Raw genomic sequence first — 19947 nt, 5'->3', positions numbered from 1 at the left:
GAACTGACTGGAAATAAAAATGAAACCAAAAACACCAGGGAGGAAGAAAAAGCAAGAAACATAACGTCCAGGACAGCATTAGTGAAAATAAGGAAATTTAGAGGACAGCTAGGTGCTTGTCAAGAGAGGAAAACACACCACCACACAGAGTCCACAGAGATTGAAAGATAAGCGTCTTTCAAAAGATAGGAGCTATATAATACTGTGATAGGAATACTCTTCAGAAAAACACGGACTATGGGTGAGTTGTACTGTTGCTGCATTTCAGAAAACAGAGAAGTGGGCAGATATGCACTGAATAACTTACCTAGTAAAACTTGGATAGCAATTTTATATGCTGTTACAAAAATTACCCTCCCTCCCTTCCCAATATATTTTTAGCAATTTTGTTGACATTCGCTAATAAATTGTCTCATTTGTGTAAGGCCTTTCCACAAATTTTAGCATCTAAAACCAAACACAGCACGGTTATTGTTTACTTGCACTCTTATCTAACAAGTCAGTGCTTTACTGATGAGTATCAGGTGTAACTTTTTTTTTTTCTCCCCAGCTACCACATTAAAAACCAAATACCCAATTAATTGTAAAACATACTTGTTTTGGGGCGTCTGCGGAGGTGGTGTGAACGTCAGTACCTCGGAGTCCATTAGACTCAAATACCACTGTGGGAACAAGGGGGCTTGTTAACAGATTAACATTCAAGCTTCGTTAGTGCGCGTACAATATTCGAGTCCATTACAGATTAAACCACATTTGGGGGAGGGTGGGGAAAAAGCAGAGACACCAGCTCCTCGCCCGTAGCCGGAAAATACCAATTTACCGTAACACTTACTGTAAGAGAGTGTGCTAATGGCAGCCTAAGGCCATTGCCCTTTTTAATTCAGACTTCAGTGCTGAAGAAAGCAATCACTGACAACATTAATTATCAGTGTATGTGTAAAGGGACCCTCTTCTTGAATTACTTACCATTTGGCCTCTGTCATTTTGCATCAGACTGGCTTATGTATGCATCATTCACACTTCTCCAAAAAAGAAAAGGAAATATTTTTTTAATAAAAAAAAACCTCTGCTAGTCTCACTGTCTCATGTAATGCTATTGAGGTAACTTGACACACTAGCAGCTTCAAGCTTGCTACGTTCTCCAAATCACACAGCTTGAAAAGGGCTGAGATTTAGAGTTTTATCATTGTCCAAATAAAATAAAATAAAAAATTAAACCCCAGACCTCTTTCAGTCTGCAGCAAGGAGAAAGCAAGACAAAGCTTTATGTTTGAATCAAAAAGGTTCTTTGATTTCAATTTGTGCTGATGGCAAGAGAATTCATTAGCATATTCATTCCAGAGTATTCTGCTCTCTAATTAAAGTGGTGGGTTTATTTTAAACACACACACACACCAAAACCTTACAAATAAGCTTATTTCAATTGTGCTGCAGTACTATGCAAGGCATGTGGGGAGGGGGGGATTGAGTACCTGAAAAAGAACAAGATCAATGCTAATCAAATATGAAATTAAACAAAATGGGGAATCTTTCACTTTACAAAAATAAAATATCAGGTTAGTAAAGGAAATTAAGAGTAAGGCCAAATATTGCAAGTAAGGGCTCCTCCCACCCGCTTGATGGAATGGTAAAGAAAAATGTACCTGTGTGAGACCTCATGTGAGTTCTGAGGTGGCTTGGTTGGGTGAAACCCTTTCCACACTCTACGCAGAGATAGTCTCCTTGGCGTGTTTGTGTCCTAAGCATCCCTATGGTGGAGAGAAGAGGGGAGGGGGGAGAGAAGCGAGGAGTAAGGGAAAGTTGAGAAGAAAACATTATGCCAGAGGAAAACATCATTAGTATGTCTAATGTGTCATTATGTGAGGCTACCTTCAGGCCCTGGATGACAACTGTCAGCCTTCATCTAGGCACCGGCTGACAGGCCAGGCACACACAGGACGGCAAGGATGCATAAATTACATTGAATTAAAAAATGCTCCCCATGATGTGCCCGCACCAGGACTGGCATGTCAGGTGTGCGCTTTTCATAGCAGCTGGATCTACTTTTCAGCCATCACCCAGCTTTGTCAAGCAGTACATCAGGCAAATCAAAGTGACTCCAGCGTGGCGGAGACAAGTCACATGGATAATAGGAAGTGAGTAGAACCAGAGCCCGACTGTCCCCCCCAGGCTGCAATACCTTGGAGACAAATGCAGAGTGAGTGGAGCCATCACAAGCTGATCAAACCTTTAGCCCTGCCTTACCTGCCTGCTGGTGCTGCTTTGACCCCAGAGCTCTGAGGCACAGGCGGAAGACATCTGTGAATCAAAGTGTCATTACGGACATTTGGAGATAGCAGCAGCGCAGCAGTCCTCTGCCAGCTTTTGATAAACATGTTTTCTAGGCCATTAGCATTTGTGGAAAAATGACTCAAACCTCTTCTTTTTTTCCAAAGGTCAGTTTACAGTATCTGACTTAAAGGGCTGGTCTTTGTCTTTTACTGCTGATCAAAAAGGACACATTTGACTTTTATTGGGTTATTTATTTTCTCAAAAATATTTGAAGCGTCTTCTTTGCTATTTTGGTTAGGCAGCATCTTCAAAAGGGGTGGGAAAAGGTTTTTATTTGCCATTAGCATGTCCTGCCTTTTAAAAGAAAAATCATTTAAGGGGCTGTTGCTGAAAATTTTGAACCCATCAAAATGCTGCGGTGGTGAGGAGGAGGAGAGGGGGGTCAAGGGTAGAATAACAGAACTTATCTTTTTAATTTTCTTTTATGGAGAGATAGAGATATAATTAAAATAGGCATCATCTGCCTTGGCACATTGAAACTGCAAATGTGGAACATCCAAGTTGTAGGAAAGCCATCCAGACATTACAGAAGTAAACACACATGTACACATTAGGACAGTGCTAATTAGGAAATGCTTGTGGCCAACAAACCACAGTCCAAAACCATGGCTAGAATTTGGCCTGTGAATATTGCCTTCACCCAAATCCGTTATCCTGTCTTAATCCTAGCTCATTCTGGTGCTCCAACCCAGCTGCCCAACCTGGTTACAGAGAGGCAAGGGGGGGTGAAGCTGCTCACATAGGTAAATTATTTTTGCTGGCCCTTTTCCAGATCTTCTCTCTATCCCCTCCTCACAGACAAGACCCGCCTCTCTCCCCACCTCCAGTCTGCATTTCTTGCTCCATTGCAGCCTTGCAAGGAAAACAAAATAAAATAAAGGGATGGCAGGCAATCCAGAATTCAAGCTGAAAGTAATAATGGACTGCAAAACTCTGTGGTTGGGTGTTAGGACCTTAAGACTTTTTAAGGGGCAAAAAATTCTCACATTTTTCTAGAAGGAGTAGAGATGAGGCAACATACCGCTGCAGTATCCCTTTTACAAGAAATAAATGGTGCCATTTTCAGCTGTGGCAGAGGTACGGTATGTGGCAACCTGGCACAACACCTCACTGCAAACAGAATGGCCCAGTGGGAACTATGCCGTGGCTCATCATGGCGTGACTTTCAATAAAAAAGGAAAGGCTGTTCCTACTGGTCATATCCAAAGTATATTCTAAACCCAGTTCTCAGAGTTTGGTTCCACTGGGAGAGGCATGTGCAGAATAGGGGTTACCCAGTGAGTTCTGAGGACTTGGACTGTAATTCGGGAGTCAAGTGGGGACAAGTTGTGCTTTGAACTCCAGACATCTGCTTCACCAAGGAGAAGCAAGGCCGGCTCTACCATGAGGTAGAGTGAGATAGCTGCCTCGGGCAGCAGATGCTGTGGGGGCAGTGAGTGGACAGAACTGTGTGTGCATGGGTCAGGCAGCCTATCCTACACCTCCGAAACTAGTTGTTCTGCATGGATTAAAAGCAGGGTGCCTCCTGAGATGCTGCATTCACTGCAAAACATATGAGTTTCACAGTGCTATATAAACGGCTCACCAAAGAAAGTTTAGAAACCACTGCTCCATGGGGATCTCATAAATGTGTACAGTGGTACCCCGCAAGACAAATGCCTCGCACAATGAAAAACTGGCAAAACGAAAGGGTTTTGCGAGTTTTTAGTTGATTCGCGAGACGAATTCGTCTATGACTGTTTTTCGCAAGATGAATTCGTCTGGCAAGGTACCACTGGAAGCCGACACCAGACCGTGCCGCACTGCGTTTGAAAGCTGCAGCGAGCGAACAGCGCTGCTGTTCGCTCGCTGCAGCCTTAAAACACGGCGCGGTGCGGCTCCGGTGCCGGTCGGAAGGGTCGTCGGCCGATCGCGCCCACCATCTTGGGTGGGCAGGCGTGATCGGCCAACGACCCTTCAGACCGGCACCGGAGCCGCCCACGCCGCGTTTTAAGGCTGCAGCGAGCGAACAGCCCAGGCTTTTTTCCCCATAGGAACGCATTAATTAAATTTTAATGCGTTCCTATGGGAAACGGTGCCTCGCAAGACGAAATTTCTGCAAGACGAAAAATCTTGCGGAACGAATTAATTTCGTCTTGCGAGGCACCACTGTATATGAGGTGTATAAATAGTGTATGTGAGGTACTTTGAACCACCTATCCAAACTCAAAGGTTACCTTCTGAGGCCCTTCTCTGGGTGCTCCCACCAAATGCAGGGAAATATGCAACTACTTTTTAGTGATGTCACACACATTGTAGAACGCCTGCCTCAGATATGCTCATGTGGCCCCCAAATGTTGGTCTTTTTGGCGCCACATGAAGACTTTTTTCATTCTGCTAGACTTTTTTGCCCTTTAATTTGAAAAATTTGTGGACACTTCTAATATCCTTACACTGCTACTCTTCACTGTTGTTTTATCTGTGGCTTTTAAAATCCATTTTAGATTTTACTTCATGTCTTATTATTATATTATGGCTGTTGACCTCCATTTTGTGAGCTGCCAAAGGAGCTTCAGCTACTGGGCTGTACAGAAAAAGCAGTTAACAAATGAATACATACACAACGTGCTACATAAATATATACTATTATCTCACCACGAAGCAGTGCTGGAGGGCAGAAAGCAGCCAATCAACTGGTCTTAAATCACACAGAGGAGAAACACTATTTTTTTTTTTTAAATATTAAAATAGCTTTATTTAATTTCAGACTTCTAAAATACAACCATATCAAATCAACCAATAGAAACAAACAAACAAACAAACAAACAAACAAACTCCCTAAGACACATATAATCTATACATTATAATCCACAAAAAATAATATTTGAAAAAACAAAACACAGAAAAAAGCAACAATTAAAAATAACAATTAAAAATTGACTTCCAATTGTCTGTGTATCGCTTCCCTTAATAATGAAACAAAACTTGCTATACCTTATACAATGCTTGAAAAATATATAACTAAATAAATAGCTCACATTTTCATATAAATCTCCCCACATATATCTCAATCTAAGCAAATCACCAAATCCGTTCTTATACCTTCTTTTTTCAGATAGTCTTCCACATATTTCCACTCAGCCTTAGATCTTTGTTTGGGTATATTTCGAATTGCTGCCGTCATCTTAGCCAAATTCATGAATTCCACTAATTTAATCAACCATTCTTGAATTGTCGGAATTTTCTCCCCTTTCCAATTTTGGGCTATAAGTAACCTGGCTGCTGCGCACGCATACAAAAGAATATTTTTCCTATCCTCTGGGATATTTTCAGGAGTTATACTTAATAAGAAGACCTCTGGTTTTTTCCCAAACGTACACTTAAGCATCTTCTTTAATCTTTCGTATATTTCACTCCAAAAACCAAAAATCTTTGAACATTTCCACCAGCAATGAAAATAACTGCCTATTTTTTCATGGCACTTCCAACAATCCTTCGATTGCGTCTTAGAAATTTTTGCTATTTTCTCTGGGGTTAAGTGCCATCTATAAACTAATTTCATCATATTCTCCTTAATTCCAGTACAGGCTGTAAATCTCATATTAACTTTCCATAATTTATCCCATTGCACTCTGTAGATTGGTCTTCCTAAATCTTGGGCCCATTTTGTCATCACACATTTCACTTCCTCATCTTTTAATTCCCATTCTAATAGATATTTATAAATTTTCCCTAATGATTTATTGGAACTATCGACTAAAAGCTCTTGCAATTTAGATTTATTTTCCAAAAAACCTATCTCTTTATGCTTTTTAAATAAGCTCTGTATCTGGTAGTAATGTAGCCAGCTTGCACAATGTTGTTTAATTTGTTCATATGGTTTTAACACAAGTTGATCTTTTTCCTTCGTTATTAATTCCTGATATGTTAACCATTTTCCTTCCTCAGCCCGCCTATTTAAGGCAGTCATCTCTAGCGGTGATGCCCACCAAGGTGTCTTCGGTTCAAATAAGTTTTTATAATCCTCCCATATTTTAAATAGTGATTTTTTAATTATATGATCTGTAAAATTTTTATGATTTCCTTTCTTTTCTTGTAATAAATATGCGTGCCAACCAGCCACGTTCCTGAAGCCTTCCAGCTCCAGCAGCTCTTTATTTTCAAGCAGAATCCAATCTTTAAGCCAACAAAGGCACGCAGAGGCATAATATAATTTTAGGTCTGGGACACCCCAGCCTCCCCTTTCTTTAACATCCGTTAACAATCTATATTGAATTCTTGCCTTTTTCCCCATCCAAATAAAATTACTTAGATCCCTTCTCCACGATTCAAAAGTTTCTTTTTTCCCTACAATCGGTAGCATTTGAAACAAGAATAGGATCTTGGGCAAGACCAACATCTTAATCGCCGCTATTCTCCCCGAAAATGATAAATTTAATCCTTTCCATCGTTCTAGTTCCCCTTTGATTTCTTTCCAAATTTTTGAATAATTATTGTCGAATAAATTTATATTATTTGCAGTCACCACAATACCTAAATATTTTGTTTTGTTAACTATCTCCCATTCTGCAACTGATTCTAATTTAATTGATTCATTCTTTCTTATATTTTTGGTAATTATTTTTGTTTTTTTAACATTAACTTTAAATCCTGATAATTCCCCATAATTTTGTAATTTATCTTTCAAATTGATTATTGATCCCATTGGGTCTTCCAATATTACTATAATATCATCTGCAAAGGCTTTTGTTTTATAAATATTTTTCCCTAATGTTATTCCTTTAATATCCTTATCTTCCTTAATATCCTTCAGTAAAAATTCTATTGCGAGTATAAATAATAAGGGGGATAATGGGCACCCCTGGCGCGTTCCTTTAGTTATTTCAAATCCCTCTGTTATTTCACCATTAATACTTAATTTAGCTGATTGTTTGTTATAAATTGCTTTTACTCCTTCCATAAAATTCCCCACTATACCTATTCTTTCTAATGCTTTTTTCATAAACCCCCATGCCAAATTATCAAAAGCTTTCTCTGCGTCAAGGAAAATAAAAGCTGCTTTCTTACTCGGGTTCCAATCTAAATATTCGATCAAATTCAAAAAAATTCTCATATTATTAAACATTTTTCTTTTCGGCAAAAACCCCTGTTGGTCTGGTCCAATGATCCTATTCAATGCTCCTTTTAGTCTATTAGCTAAAATTTCGGCAAAAATTTTATAATCTGTATTGAGGAGGGAGATAGGTCTAAAATTCCCGACCTGCTCACTCCCTCCATCCCCTTTTGGAATTAAGATTATATATGCCTCTTGCCACGTCTTTGGGAACACTCCCTCCTCCATGATTTTATTCACCAATTTTTGATATACCCCCACCAACTCTTCACGAAATATTTTATAATGTTGATTAGAGAGACCATCTGTCCCTGGAGATTTTCCCAGTTTAAGTTTGGCTATGGCTAAATAAATCTCTTTTTTAGACACTGGATTATTTAGAATATTTTTTCCTCCTCACTTATCTGCATCATCTTACAGTTATCAAAATAATTATCTAACTTTTCCTCATTTACATCTCCACTACTATATAATTTCTTGTAGAATTTAATAAAACATTTTTGAATATCTTCTGGTCTAAACCATCTCTTTTCCCCATCCTTGATACTCGTGATTATTTTTTCACTTTGCTTCTTCCTTAATTGCCATGCCAATAGCCTCCCCGTTTTCCCTCCAGATTCAAACGTTCTTTGTTTTGCCCACTTAATTTTATTCTCTATCTCCTGACCCACCAAAATAGATATCTCATTTTGCAAAATTTTAATTTCCGTTATCAGATTTTCATCCTTTGGGTTTTTCACTAATTCCTTTTCTTTCCCTTCTATTTCTTTCTTAATTCTTTCCAAATTTCTTTCTCTTTCCTTCCTAATTCTACTTTTTTGTTGGATGTATATACCTCGAATAAAGGCTTTACTCGCATCCCATGTTGTTGTTAAATCTACTTCATCTGACATATTATTTTGAAAGAATTCCCTCAGAAGTTCTTTAGCCTTTACTACAAATGTTTCATCATTTAAGATTTGCTCATCTAATCGCCATCTCCTATTCTGTCTATAATGGTCTTTTATTTTCACCATGATGGGGTTGTGGTCCGTTATGGATTTTGCCATAATCTCGCACTTTGTTGTCATTGGTAGCAGTTTTGGTGTTAGCCATATGGCATCAATTCTTGCCGCTGACTTCTTAGCCCCAGAGAAATGTGTATATTTTCTCTCCTCTGGATTTCTTATTCTCCAAACATCTTTTAATTCCAGATTTTTAGTTATATGTAGGAACGTTTCCGGTAATTTTCCTCTAAATTTTTTCCCCCTATTTGACCGATCTAATTCTGGTGATATGACCCCATTAAAATCTCCTAATAAGATAATTTCTTCCTCATTTGTAAATTCACTTATTTGCTTTCCCAATTTTTTAAAGAAATCTACTTTACATCCATTCGGGGCATATATATTTATTACTATTATATTACCTTTTGGGGTATTTAAACGTATTCCTATTACCCTGCCTTCTTCGTCTTCGAATATTTTTTCTGCTTTAATATTGGCTTTAACATAAATTACTACCCCCCTTTTCTTCTTCTTATTTGACGAAATAAATTCATTCCCCAATTTTTTATTAATTAATACTCTATCATGGTTTCGAGAAACATGCGTTTCTTGGAGACCTATTATATCCCAAGCCCCTTTTTTCAATATATGTTCAATTTTATTTCTTTTAATCTTATTATTCAATCCATTAATATTCCAAGAAATAATGTTAAGATTCATTACTTTATTATCTCACCAAAAAATTTACTAAATCCAAAAACACCCGGTTTGAACCAGAATTAGATGGTACAAAAAAAAAGAGATTAAGTAAAAAGGAAAAAGGCAAAAGATTACACTGGGAATAATCAAACTTCATTAAACATAAAAAGAAAGAATTGATATTCCTTTCCTAGATCTTAACTTCAATGTTCGAAACTTTACTCCACGGGTTGTTTATCGTCACCTTTCAATTCTTCTCCTTCTCCAAACAGTTCTTTTTTGTACCTCTTACCAAATCTTTCCGCTTCTTCAGCAGATCTTATGGTCTTTTTCCTCTCCTTGAATATAAATGAAAGTCCCTCAGGGAACTCCCAAGTAAACCAAATCCCCTTCTTCTTCAGGGCATCTGTCAAAGTCTTATATTTCTGCCTTTTCATCAACAAATGTTTAGGAATTTCTTTAAATATGGCAATGGATCTCCCCTCTATTGTCAAATTCACTTGTTTCTTTCTCTGAAGGATCTTATCCCTAAGCAGCCTTGAATTTAAAAACACCATGCAGTCTCCCAGACTCTTGGTGTTCTTCGATTGATCTGTCCTTATTCTATAAATCTTATCAACGTCCAACCGCAAGTCATCTTCGTTAACCTTCAGCCAGCTGGCTAATTCTTTGATTATTTTACCTTCTATTTGTTCATCTCTTGATTCTGGAACACCTCTTAGACGTAGAGACAAAGATTTCTGTTTCATCTCTAACATCGCAATCTGATCTGCAAGCTCTTCTTGTCTCTTCTTGATATCCTGTCTTTCTTCTTCCTCCTTTCCTTGTAATTTCTTTGTCTCTTTGTTATCCTGAATCATTTTTTTAATTGATTCCTCTTGTTTATTTACTTTAGCATTCAAATCCTTGACTGCTTTGTCCATTTCTTTATTTTTTGCAGTTAAATCCTTTATTTGACCTGTCATTTCTGAAATCATTTTTGAATTATGTTCTATTTTTGTCTCCACCGAATCTAGTTTTTCATTCAAAGTTTTATTCATTTCAATTATTAGTTCTTTAATGTCTGACAAAGCATCATTTTCAGTAGCTATCGATTGCCTTCTTAGTTGATTTCCTGCAGTGCTTGCTGAAGTCGCTTGTGTCCTTTTAGTTGCCATTTCACAATATTTGTTTTGAATCTCCAATTCCAGTTCACTAAACAAAGCCCTGGTTGTCTTATTATGGGAGTCCCCTTCTTTCTTTTATTTTAAAAATACATCAAATCAGTCTCCTGTATAGCTCAGCAAAAAGAAAAAGAAAAAGGAAAAAAGAAAAAAAGAAAAAAAAGCAATCTCAAAAAAGGATAACCATTGTACTAAGTCAGTGTGGGATATTCAGTACTGTAGTGTACTATATATTGTCTCAGTCTTTATAAAATTTGGGGGTGCAATATCCTGTCAGTCCACTAAGTGTCGCTGTGTGCTGTATAAAGTCTCCTTCTGCTACTTTTCACTTCACTTTCACTTTGGTTGTTTCTTTATTTCCTTAACTTCCGTGAAGAAAGCGGAAGAGGGAATATCGGTGTGACACAGCTAAAAATATTTCTCCATCTTTAATCACCCTCCTCCAACAAATCTTTTAAATCTCTTCCTCAGTCTCTCATATGTTCTCACAGCAGTCACTTTCCCCGCACGTTCTCTTCTCCCACTAACTCCCTTCTGTCTCTCTTATCTCTCCTTCTTTTATCTGAGTAGAAATATAGCTTTGCCTTGCTTTATACACGCCACTTCTTTCAGTTTTCTCTCCCCTCCTTCCTCCGCTCTATTTTCCCTCTCTCTCTCTCGGCGTCTCCTCAGTGAGATGCTCTCCCCGTCAACAAATTCCAAGTGATATATGGGGTTTCTACTTAGCAGTTCTCCCCTGCGATACACAAGGCAATCCTTCGACTCACTTTCCCACCCGGAGTCTGCAGTTTCAGGTTTGTTTCTAATTCAAGCAGTTAACTCACAGGTCGGTCGCGTTGTTCTTTCCTTCTTTGTCGAAGGGTCTTGGGTGCTTGCTAGGGCAAGTTCTAGGGCGTCCTGACGATGTGTAACTCGTCTTCTTTTTGCGTTTGGCTCCTCTCTGAACCTTCCACCTTAAAAAGTGCCAGTACAGAGTTCTGCCGATAAACGCTGCTGTTTTTTTATTTTCAGCAAAAGACCCGTACTTTCGCTTTCTCTGGGGGGGGTGTTTAGACGCCAATTCCCCCCCCCTAATCGTTACCACCGTCAATGGGTCAGCTCTACTTTAGCAGAGCACCTTTCTCGACTCGCACTCTAGCGCACCCTGGCCGGAGTCCAGAGGAGAAACACTATTAATTTATAACTAATGTTAACAATCCCTTTGCAAAAATCTGGTTGTATACCTTGAGAGTGTGTTGATGAGAAAAAACATTCTCAAGGTTTTTATGCACAAGGGTTTATGCAGATCACAATGACACCTTTGTGGAATTATCTCAAGATAAATTATATAATATTAGGAGTGTATATATGTATATAAATATTAGTCACTTTTATTTACATAAATTTCAATTTCTCATCATACGTAGGAATTTCTGTGAAACCACATGGGGAAATTACCATGCTGCCAGTGTCACATTTAATACTATGATAGCAGTAAATAACACTAACAGTAAAATAGAAAAATAACCTCCGCAGATTTGAGGCCCCTGGTTTTTGTTGTTCTAGTTTTTAGAAATTCTTAAGCAAGCATCAAACTGCTGAATGCCTGACAAAATACAAATGCTAATAGCTTGCACTGATATTCTGGCAGTACTTGTAACTATTTCTCTGCGGGATTGGGAAATCACTGTGTTACTAGAAGGAAACAAAACTGTTCACTTCTCTCCTGAGAATAGAAGGCCAATTTAAAATGTAAAAGCCAAAGCTCCAAACCTGCCCCAATTCCATTGCATACTAAAGCATTCATAAGGGAATGATCTACTGGGGCCAATAAAGCTCTACTAAAAAAGAGAAATAAACCGAATATTCAAAATTAGAAGATGAATAATACTTCTGCGTGTGAGAGAGAAAATACAGAGAGTGAGAAAGAGAAAGAGAGAGAGATTGTATGTGAACTACAAAAAGCATTCTTTGCTTACAATGTAATATTGTGACCCACGCTGGCAATCACGTGCTAAAATAATTCCAAATTTCTACTAATTATAATCTGTGGGTTGGCTAGAACTATAATCACTGAACTGTTCTTCCGAATGAAACCTGAATGAAACTACTCTTGTCCAAGCAAATTTAGTGTGTCTAAATATCTGCACCAGCACTTGCTTCAATACAGAGATCAGAAAAGAGAATGAAAGGTTAACTAAAACACAAAAGCCACCATGTGAATTCCCAGGATTGTTGTTGTTGTTGTTGTTGACAAAAATGTGTGTGAATGGGGAATGCAATGCCCAGTGAGTATGCATGAAAGTCTGGCAATAGAGTGCCAACTGTGCTGTAGGAAATATCCTAATAAATAAACATTTTGCAATTCCACCCTACTTTTAAAAACAAGGTACTCTAAAGGTAAAGCAGCCCTCCTAATTCGTTTTAACAATTTTTTACATTTTCTCACAAACTGAATGCCAATACTGGTGTTCTGAAATGTGTTAAAAGGCTATCTAAAACCTTTCCTGCCCACAAGACTATTTCCCACTTTCCTTTCTTGTTAATAATTTAATTTTTTAATGGTTGGCCAGGGGTATCTAGTGTTTTCAATCCAGATTAAGGGAACATGTGAACTGCCAGCAGTAGGCAGAATGGCCAATCTAATGACCAAGGCTGGGGCCTGTGATTAACAGCTTAATTTGGCACACATATCCCAACTCCAGGAAATTAAAGGGTGGCCTGTGGCTAGGCTAAGCCAAGCTTCTGTGCCCAGATCCAGAAACATGGTTGTCTAATGACATCATCACCAACTATCTGCATGGCCTTTTCTACTTGTGGGAAGCAAGAATATGGAACTGGTGGGGGGGGTAGAATTTGGGAAACATTACATGGGGTGGGGTGGGAGTAGCCGCAGTATGGCAGTATAATCAGCATCCAGGAGTCATGTGAGCAGAACCCATACTGTGCCTCTCCCCCATGCTGTAATTGACTATTTGAGAAATGGGGCAATGTTGTCATGGGGAAAAGTCAAAATGTAGGCTCATCCCCATGCCTGGAGATTCTGGTGTGTTGTTGTTGTTTGTTTGTTTGCAACATGGGGGAAACTGTGTAGCAGCAGTTCCATAATTATGAGGTGGCCCGTCCTTAAATAAGTTTTTTAAAAAGCAAAAAACAACTGTTTCTCTTATAGCACCCACCAGATACTGCTCTCCAGACCTTTCCAAACAATTGCTAATGGCTCTGCTATATTACTGCATTCTTCCACAATTGTCAAAAAGTAAAAGCTCGTGCCTTACTCAGGACTATATTTGTATCCACAACTGCCCAAGGTCATTCTTTCACCTCTTTGGTCTCCATTTTTTGGAATACACTTCTAAAAGCCTTTCTACTCAATAGGTAAAGGTAAAGGTACCCCTGACCATTAGGTCCAGTCGCGGACGGCTCTGGGGTTGCGGTGCTCATCTTGCTTTACTGGCCGAGGGAGCCGGCGTACTTCTTCCAGGTCATGTGGCCAGCATGACAAAGCCGCTTCTGGTGAACCAGAGCAGCGCACGGAAACGCCGTTTACCTTCCCGCCCGAGCGGTACCTATTTATCTACTTGCACCTTGACATGCTTTCGAACTGCTAGGTGGGCAGGAGCAGGGACCGAGCAACGGGAGCTCACTCCATTGCGGAGATTTGAACCTCCAACCTTTTGATCGGCAATCCCTAGGCTCTGTGGTTTAGTGTTGAGGTGTGTGTGTGTGTGAGAGAGAGAGAGAGAGAGAGAGAGAGAGAGAGAGAGAGAGAACTATTCTAAGAGCATCTTGTTAGATTTATCTAGCTAACAGTTAGTTAAAACTTTCTTATTTAGCTGGTAAGGAATAACAGCTATATTTAGCTTGCTAAGAGAATTAGCAATGAAAAGCTTAGGATTTCTCAATGGATGTTTACACAAGGGCAATGAACAAAAGAAAACAGATTTCCGTATCAGTTTATACACACAGAATCCCATAGGAAAGTCAAATCCTTGAAGATGAGGTACCTGCTATTCCCTTACCCATTTACTCCCTTCTCTCATGCATGACCATCTGCATCTGTTGTTTTATTATTGTCTTTATGCTGTGAAATAACTCACTGTACACAACTCTGATATTCCAAATAAAATGGGCAGGATAAAATATATTTTAAATAAAACAAATAAATAAAATGTGTTGGTTAAGCTTCAACTTGGAGAAAAGGTATACTTAGCATTATCATGAGGGACAGCACCTCAACAAGCCTAGCTCAGACACTTAGCTTCCTAACCGAGCACATGTACCTCTGCCTCTGCTCCAGGACTTCTTTTGCCACACCACTTTTAAAGTATATAATGTATGGCTGCCCCAGTGATGGAGGATGCTGCCATAGATAAACCACCATTGGTTTCTCTTTTTTGTTTTCATACAGTGGAAAGATTTGGAGGCATGCAATATACAGTGGTGCCTCACAAGACGAAATTAATTCGTTGCTCGAGTCGTTTCGTATTGTGAAAATTCCGTCTTGCGAAGCACGGGTTCCCATAGGAATGCATCGAAATTTTCGTCTTGCGAAGCACGGCCATAGAAAAATTCGTCTTGCGAGTCACCTAAAAAATTGCAAAACCCTTTCATCTAGCGAGTTTTTCGTTGCGTGAGGCATTCGTCTTGCGAGGTACCACTGTATTCAAAATAAAGCTCCAATAATGGCACATGGTTGCTAGGAGTGATCAGTGATAGATTTTGGAAGTACAAGGACATGAGACAAATTTCCTAATTCCCCCCCCCTGTTTTATGTTGTGAACCACCCTACAGATGAACAAAAAAATTAATATGACACAAACTCTGGCTCTGCTGGAAGAATCTGCATTCTTCCCCTACTGACACCCCCCCACACACACACCTTAAGCACCAACTTTGCTCCCTATGACTTTCCCTTACTCTGCCCCCCCCCCCCATTTTTAAATCAAACCCTAAATCGCAATGCACATCCTTACCAGTGCTTTCAATAAATCCTGTTCCCTCAAAGACTCTTCCACAAAGAAATGAAAAGAAATATAAAAAACCTTAGTTCTTTGCACTGAAGACTAAGAACATTTGTATATCTACCATCTGCTTAGAAACGTGTGTAGATGGATCTTTCACCAGGATCAGCACCAGAAAGGGGGAGCATTGGCATAGTGCTGACAAGGGGCTCCCACCCTCCCAACACCCCTCATTGCTAGGGCCAGGAGCTGAACTTGGTTCATATTCAAAGGCTGCTGAAAAGCATCCAGGTCTGGATCTACACTGACCTGTTTAATGTTATTTAAACTATGTAAGACAGGGGTCAGCAGACTTTTTCAGCAGGGGACCGGTCCACTGTCCCTCAGACCTTGTGGGGGGCCGGACGATATTTTGAAGGGAAAAAAGAACAAATTCCTATGCCCCACAAATAACCCAGAGATGCATTTTAAATAAAAGCACTCATTCTACTCATGTAAAAACACCAGGCAGGCCCCACTAATAACCCAGAGATATATTTTAAATAAAAGGACACATTCTACTCATGTAAAAACATGCTGATTCCCTGACCGTCCGCGGGCTGGATTAAGAAGGCGATTGGGCCGGATCCGGCCCCCAGGCCTTAGTTTGCCTTCTTTAACCTTTTCCTATCATTAAAAACATGAGTGTAGATCCACCCCAGGATTCTGGTGCAAAGGGCAGTGAAAGATGGCATGGCCGGCTATACCAGTGCGGGTCTCTTCCGAGCCCCAATTTCCAAATTCTCCAAGCTTCACGTTCTCTAAAAGGTATGTTTATTGCACACAAAATAAAAATGCCATGGAATTTACACCAATAGAATTCAACAGGACTTACTCCCAGGGAACTAACTGGAGTAAGGTTGGGACAGTTAAAACAGGGGAGGTAATCTGTTTAAACATGGTGATTAATACACACCGTTTTCACAAATCCAAAATGTCAGCAATAGTTGTTAACTGAACAAAATACCATGGAAAAGCAGCTATTAGAACTCTTACCAGCATGGTCCACTACAGGGCTATTGGCACCCCATGTTTGGTAGAGAGTGGCGAGATCCTTTGGAATGGAGGTCTTAAAGATGTTCAAAATGTCCAAGCACTTCTCGTGTCCTTCCGATGGTGGCTCCTGTTTGGTGGAATGTACAGGTGGGAGAGGCCCTGCTGTTTTAGGCTGGGGCAGCATCAGAGGACTTGCTCTGGATCCTGCTGTACAATTCACCAGCGCCCTCACCTCATTCTCTTTCTTGGTGTTCGGATCTTGCTGAGGCACAGGTGGATCTTCTTGCACAAGGTATGGTTCAGCTTTACATGGGGGGAGGTACTGAGGCGGAGAGTAAAATTTGGCCTTCCCTGGTTCTGAAGCGCAATGCTTGCTTAAAGGGACAAACCCAGCACTGACTTGGGGAATGGTATACTTCTCAGCGAGTTTGCTGTTGGAGGGCTGTGAGTTGGGTTTAGAGATAATCACTGGGGAAGGCACCAAACTTATGCCAAAGCTCCCTGCCTGCAGCAACTTGGAGTTTGCTTCGTATTTTGCTTTCAGTTGGGGCTGCTGGGATACTGTGCTGTTTTGCTCGTGGGTGTGGTTTAGTTTCGGCTGCCTGTACCCATCAGTGCCTGATGACCGTGGACCATAGCTACCAGTGGGCAGAGGAGCATCCTTCTGCATAGTCCCAGGCTTAGCAGTCATAACAGAACCAGAAGAATTATTTTTAGATCCTGACAACCCACTTGGCACCTGAAGGCGTGTGAATCTGCTGACAGGCAAAGGCTGGCATTCTTTACCACCAAGAGCAGGAGGGGGTCCGGTGCGGCCACTTCGTGCCATGAAAACGGTGTTGTGTTTTATACTCTTGAATCCATTTTGAAGAACCCAAGGGGGAGCCACAGAGTTACAGCTGACCTTGTGACAAATTCTTTTGTGCATCCACAGGACTTCTGGGTAATAGGTCTTATGGCTGCAGTAAGGGCATGGGTGGACAATCAAAGCAGCCTGTAAGGTTGAGGTAAAACTCGTATTGCATGAAACAGCCCTGCTTGACTTCTCACTTAGATCTAATGGAATCTTCTCTGGGAAATCTGCATTGTCAATTAACACAGAGTCTTCACACATATCAGGAGGATTCTCCTTAGAGACCTTGCCCAGCGGGGTTTGCAAATCCAGTCTCACATCAGAATATGTTGGACAGAGTCTAGAAGCAAAGTCAACAGTCCTACTGGAGCAAGGGAAATTGTGGCTTGGCTGAAATGCCGACTTCTTTAAATCAAGGGAAATTTTGCAATCCACATATTTTGGAAAGGGTTCTCTGGTCTTGTTTTCTGGTATAGATGCCACCAAAGACAGCTCTGTTTTAGATTCACTGGCGTTGTTTTCTCTTGTAATGTTTCTCCCATGGTTGAACTGTAGGGTTGCCAGAGGTGCTCCTTCAGAAAAACTGCAGAGGTACGGCTTTTTACCTGGAAGGCACACATAAAAACAGAATTACTATGAAGACAAAACACATGCAAGATGCAGGTTTTCTAGATAAATATCAGAGAATGGGGAAACGCTTCTTTGGGTTGGACAAATTCACAGCATACCACAGCAGCCCCACAGGTGGGTGATTCTCATGCACACAGTGAGCCCCCGCCCTCCACAAGACTTTCCAACCTATTGCTTTCAGCTCAAGGAACCACCACTGAAAGGAACTGGGAAACATACAAGTAGTGGATTTCTGTGTGCGCTGCTTATTGCAAAAGTACAAATCCCCCATTGACACAAGCCCACAGTGAAGTTATCATCATCTTCTTCATCATCATCATCATCACTATTCTTACTATTAATACATCTGTTGGTCACTTTATAGAGAAGCCTCTAAGTGACATAATTGGATAAAATGCAAACTGATAAAATCAAGTGAAAACCAGACACTTTAAAGCAATATGCAATTCCTAAAATGGTTGTCCCATTACACAATCAAAATGCTAAGTCTTTCCCCACCCCTACTAAAAGATGAGAACCACAGAAGAGGCCTAGCTACTGAAGGACCTGTGAGCGGGTTGGGGGCCTCCCTTGGGCTTGTTTTATACAAAGGAAAGTAAGTACAGCCTTAGGACTGGCTCATGTGATTTTGGGTTGTTTTTCTCTCTGAGTGAATTGTCCTCTCTGGTCAGTATTTCCTAAAAGGTATTTCTCAATTCCAACCTGATAACTGCCACATGCCCAGATTTAAACTTCTCTGAATTAATTTTAAAATGTATTTTAATTAATTGATGTCTGTTTTTATGCATATTGTGTTGTTTTTATGATGTTAGCTGCTCTGAGCCCAGCCTCGGCTGGAGAGGGTGGGATACAAATAAAAATTTATTATTATTATTATTACTACTACTACTACTACTACTACTACTACTAATGTTCTGCTGCTTCATTTCTAGTAGTGGGCAATGCATTCCTTGAAGGCCAGATCTGCTGACCCTGTGGCTCCTGCTACCTGAGGCGGTTGGTCACCTCACCTTGCCTCATGGATGGGCCTGCCCCTGTGGCTGGTAATATTCATCTTCCACATATATTCCAAGTGCTCAGAACAACTGAGATTGCAAGAATTAGATCATAAGTGGTCTTTTCTGTATCTGCATCTCCTTTCTGCATCAACTCTAAAAGCAAGTGTTTTGGAAAGTCAAACACATCACTGTTGCTTAGTATAACTTTGGTACCACAGGCAGTGTTCCAACCCTGCCAAATGTGATCTGTTTTAGGCTGAGTGTGGTTAAAAATAAAATAAAAAATCAGTGTCTCAACTTCGATTTAATTTGGCCTCAACTCCAGTTCAGGCAAAAAGCCTTAAGCCTTTGTTTAATTCTGAGTAATTAGCTTAAAAATAACCCATGGATTTGCTGTCTAGCAGGGTTGAATACTCAATTGGTAAAGATCTTTTTCTTTTCAAATTCTCAATGGGACAAGGTCCTTTGTATTTAAAGTGTTATTTCCTGTTTTACAAGAAGTTAAGACTTCCTGAAAGCACATGCCCAGCACCGCTAGTTAAATCGACACTTGGAATCAAAAGAGCTGCCAGGGATTGTGAAATTTGACACTGCACATCTGTGTTATTTTTAAAGCACATCTGTCGCAGTTAAATGTTTTGAAGAATTCTAAGTCTTTCCTACTATGGGGCAGTTAGTTTGCTTTAAAAAGCTAAATAATAAACAGAAGTAAATAACTAACACTCTCGGTCAACAGTAGAGGAGATTGACCCTTTCCACCAGGAGTCATTATTTTCAGTAATAAATGCTTGCTCTAGACCAGGGGTCAGCAACCTTTTTCAGCTGTGGGCTGGTCCACCATCCCTCAGACCATGTGGTGGGCCAGACTATTTGGGGGGGGGGATGAACAAATTCCTATGCCCCACAAATAACCCAGAGACACATTCTGATCATGTAAAAACACGCTGATTGAGAAGGCGATTGGGCCGCATCCGGCCCACGGGCCTTAGGTTGCCTACCCCTGCTCTAGACTTTGGTGCTTTACGGGGTTGGGAAATCACCTGCCATTAGAGTGACAGCCAAGAATGGCTGAAATCCTGTACACACTTAGCAGCCTTAGAGTCATATGATTCCACTGCAGTTTAAGCAGCTTTAACTGTGCACAGAATCATAGCCTTCCATGCAGATCATAGAAATATAGACTTTAAAAACTCACTAATTTCTGTCTAGTACTGTAT

The 19947-nt window shown here is 40.2% G+C and overlaps 1 protein-coding gene across 4 annotated transcripts in view; it reads right to left on the bottom strand.

The window, feature by feature from the left end:
- Positions 1–19947, bottom strand: part of ZNF516 (zinc finger protein 516) — a 120843-nt gene that overhangs the window by 11606 nt on the left and 89290 nt on the right. For 3 of the 4 annotated variants that reach the window (XM_033154780.1, XM_033154781.1, XM_033154782.1), the window contains exons 3-4: positions 16250–17707; positions 1644–1748 (exon numbers count right to left, since the gene is read on the bottom strand). In XM_033154780.1, the coding sequence (XP_033010671.1) occupies positions 1644–1748; positions 16250–17707 (1563 nt within the window). Of the gene's footprint in view, positions 1–594; positions 663–1643; positions 1749–16249; positions 17708–19947 lie in introns of all 4 variants that reach the window. The other variant, XM_033154783.1, reaches the window with a different exon arrangement.

This window comes from Lacerta agilis, chromosome 7 (genome assembly GCF_009819535.1).
Source record: "Lacerta agilis isolate rLacAgi1 chromosome 7, rLacAgi1.pri, whole genome shotgun sequence".
Taxonomy (NCBI): Eukaryota; Metazoa; Chordata; class Lepidosauria; order Squamata; family Lacertidae; genus Lacerta; species Lacerta agilis.
Note: the sequence above shows the minus strand (reverse complement) of the source record. Positions and strands in the feature narration are given on the sequence as shown.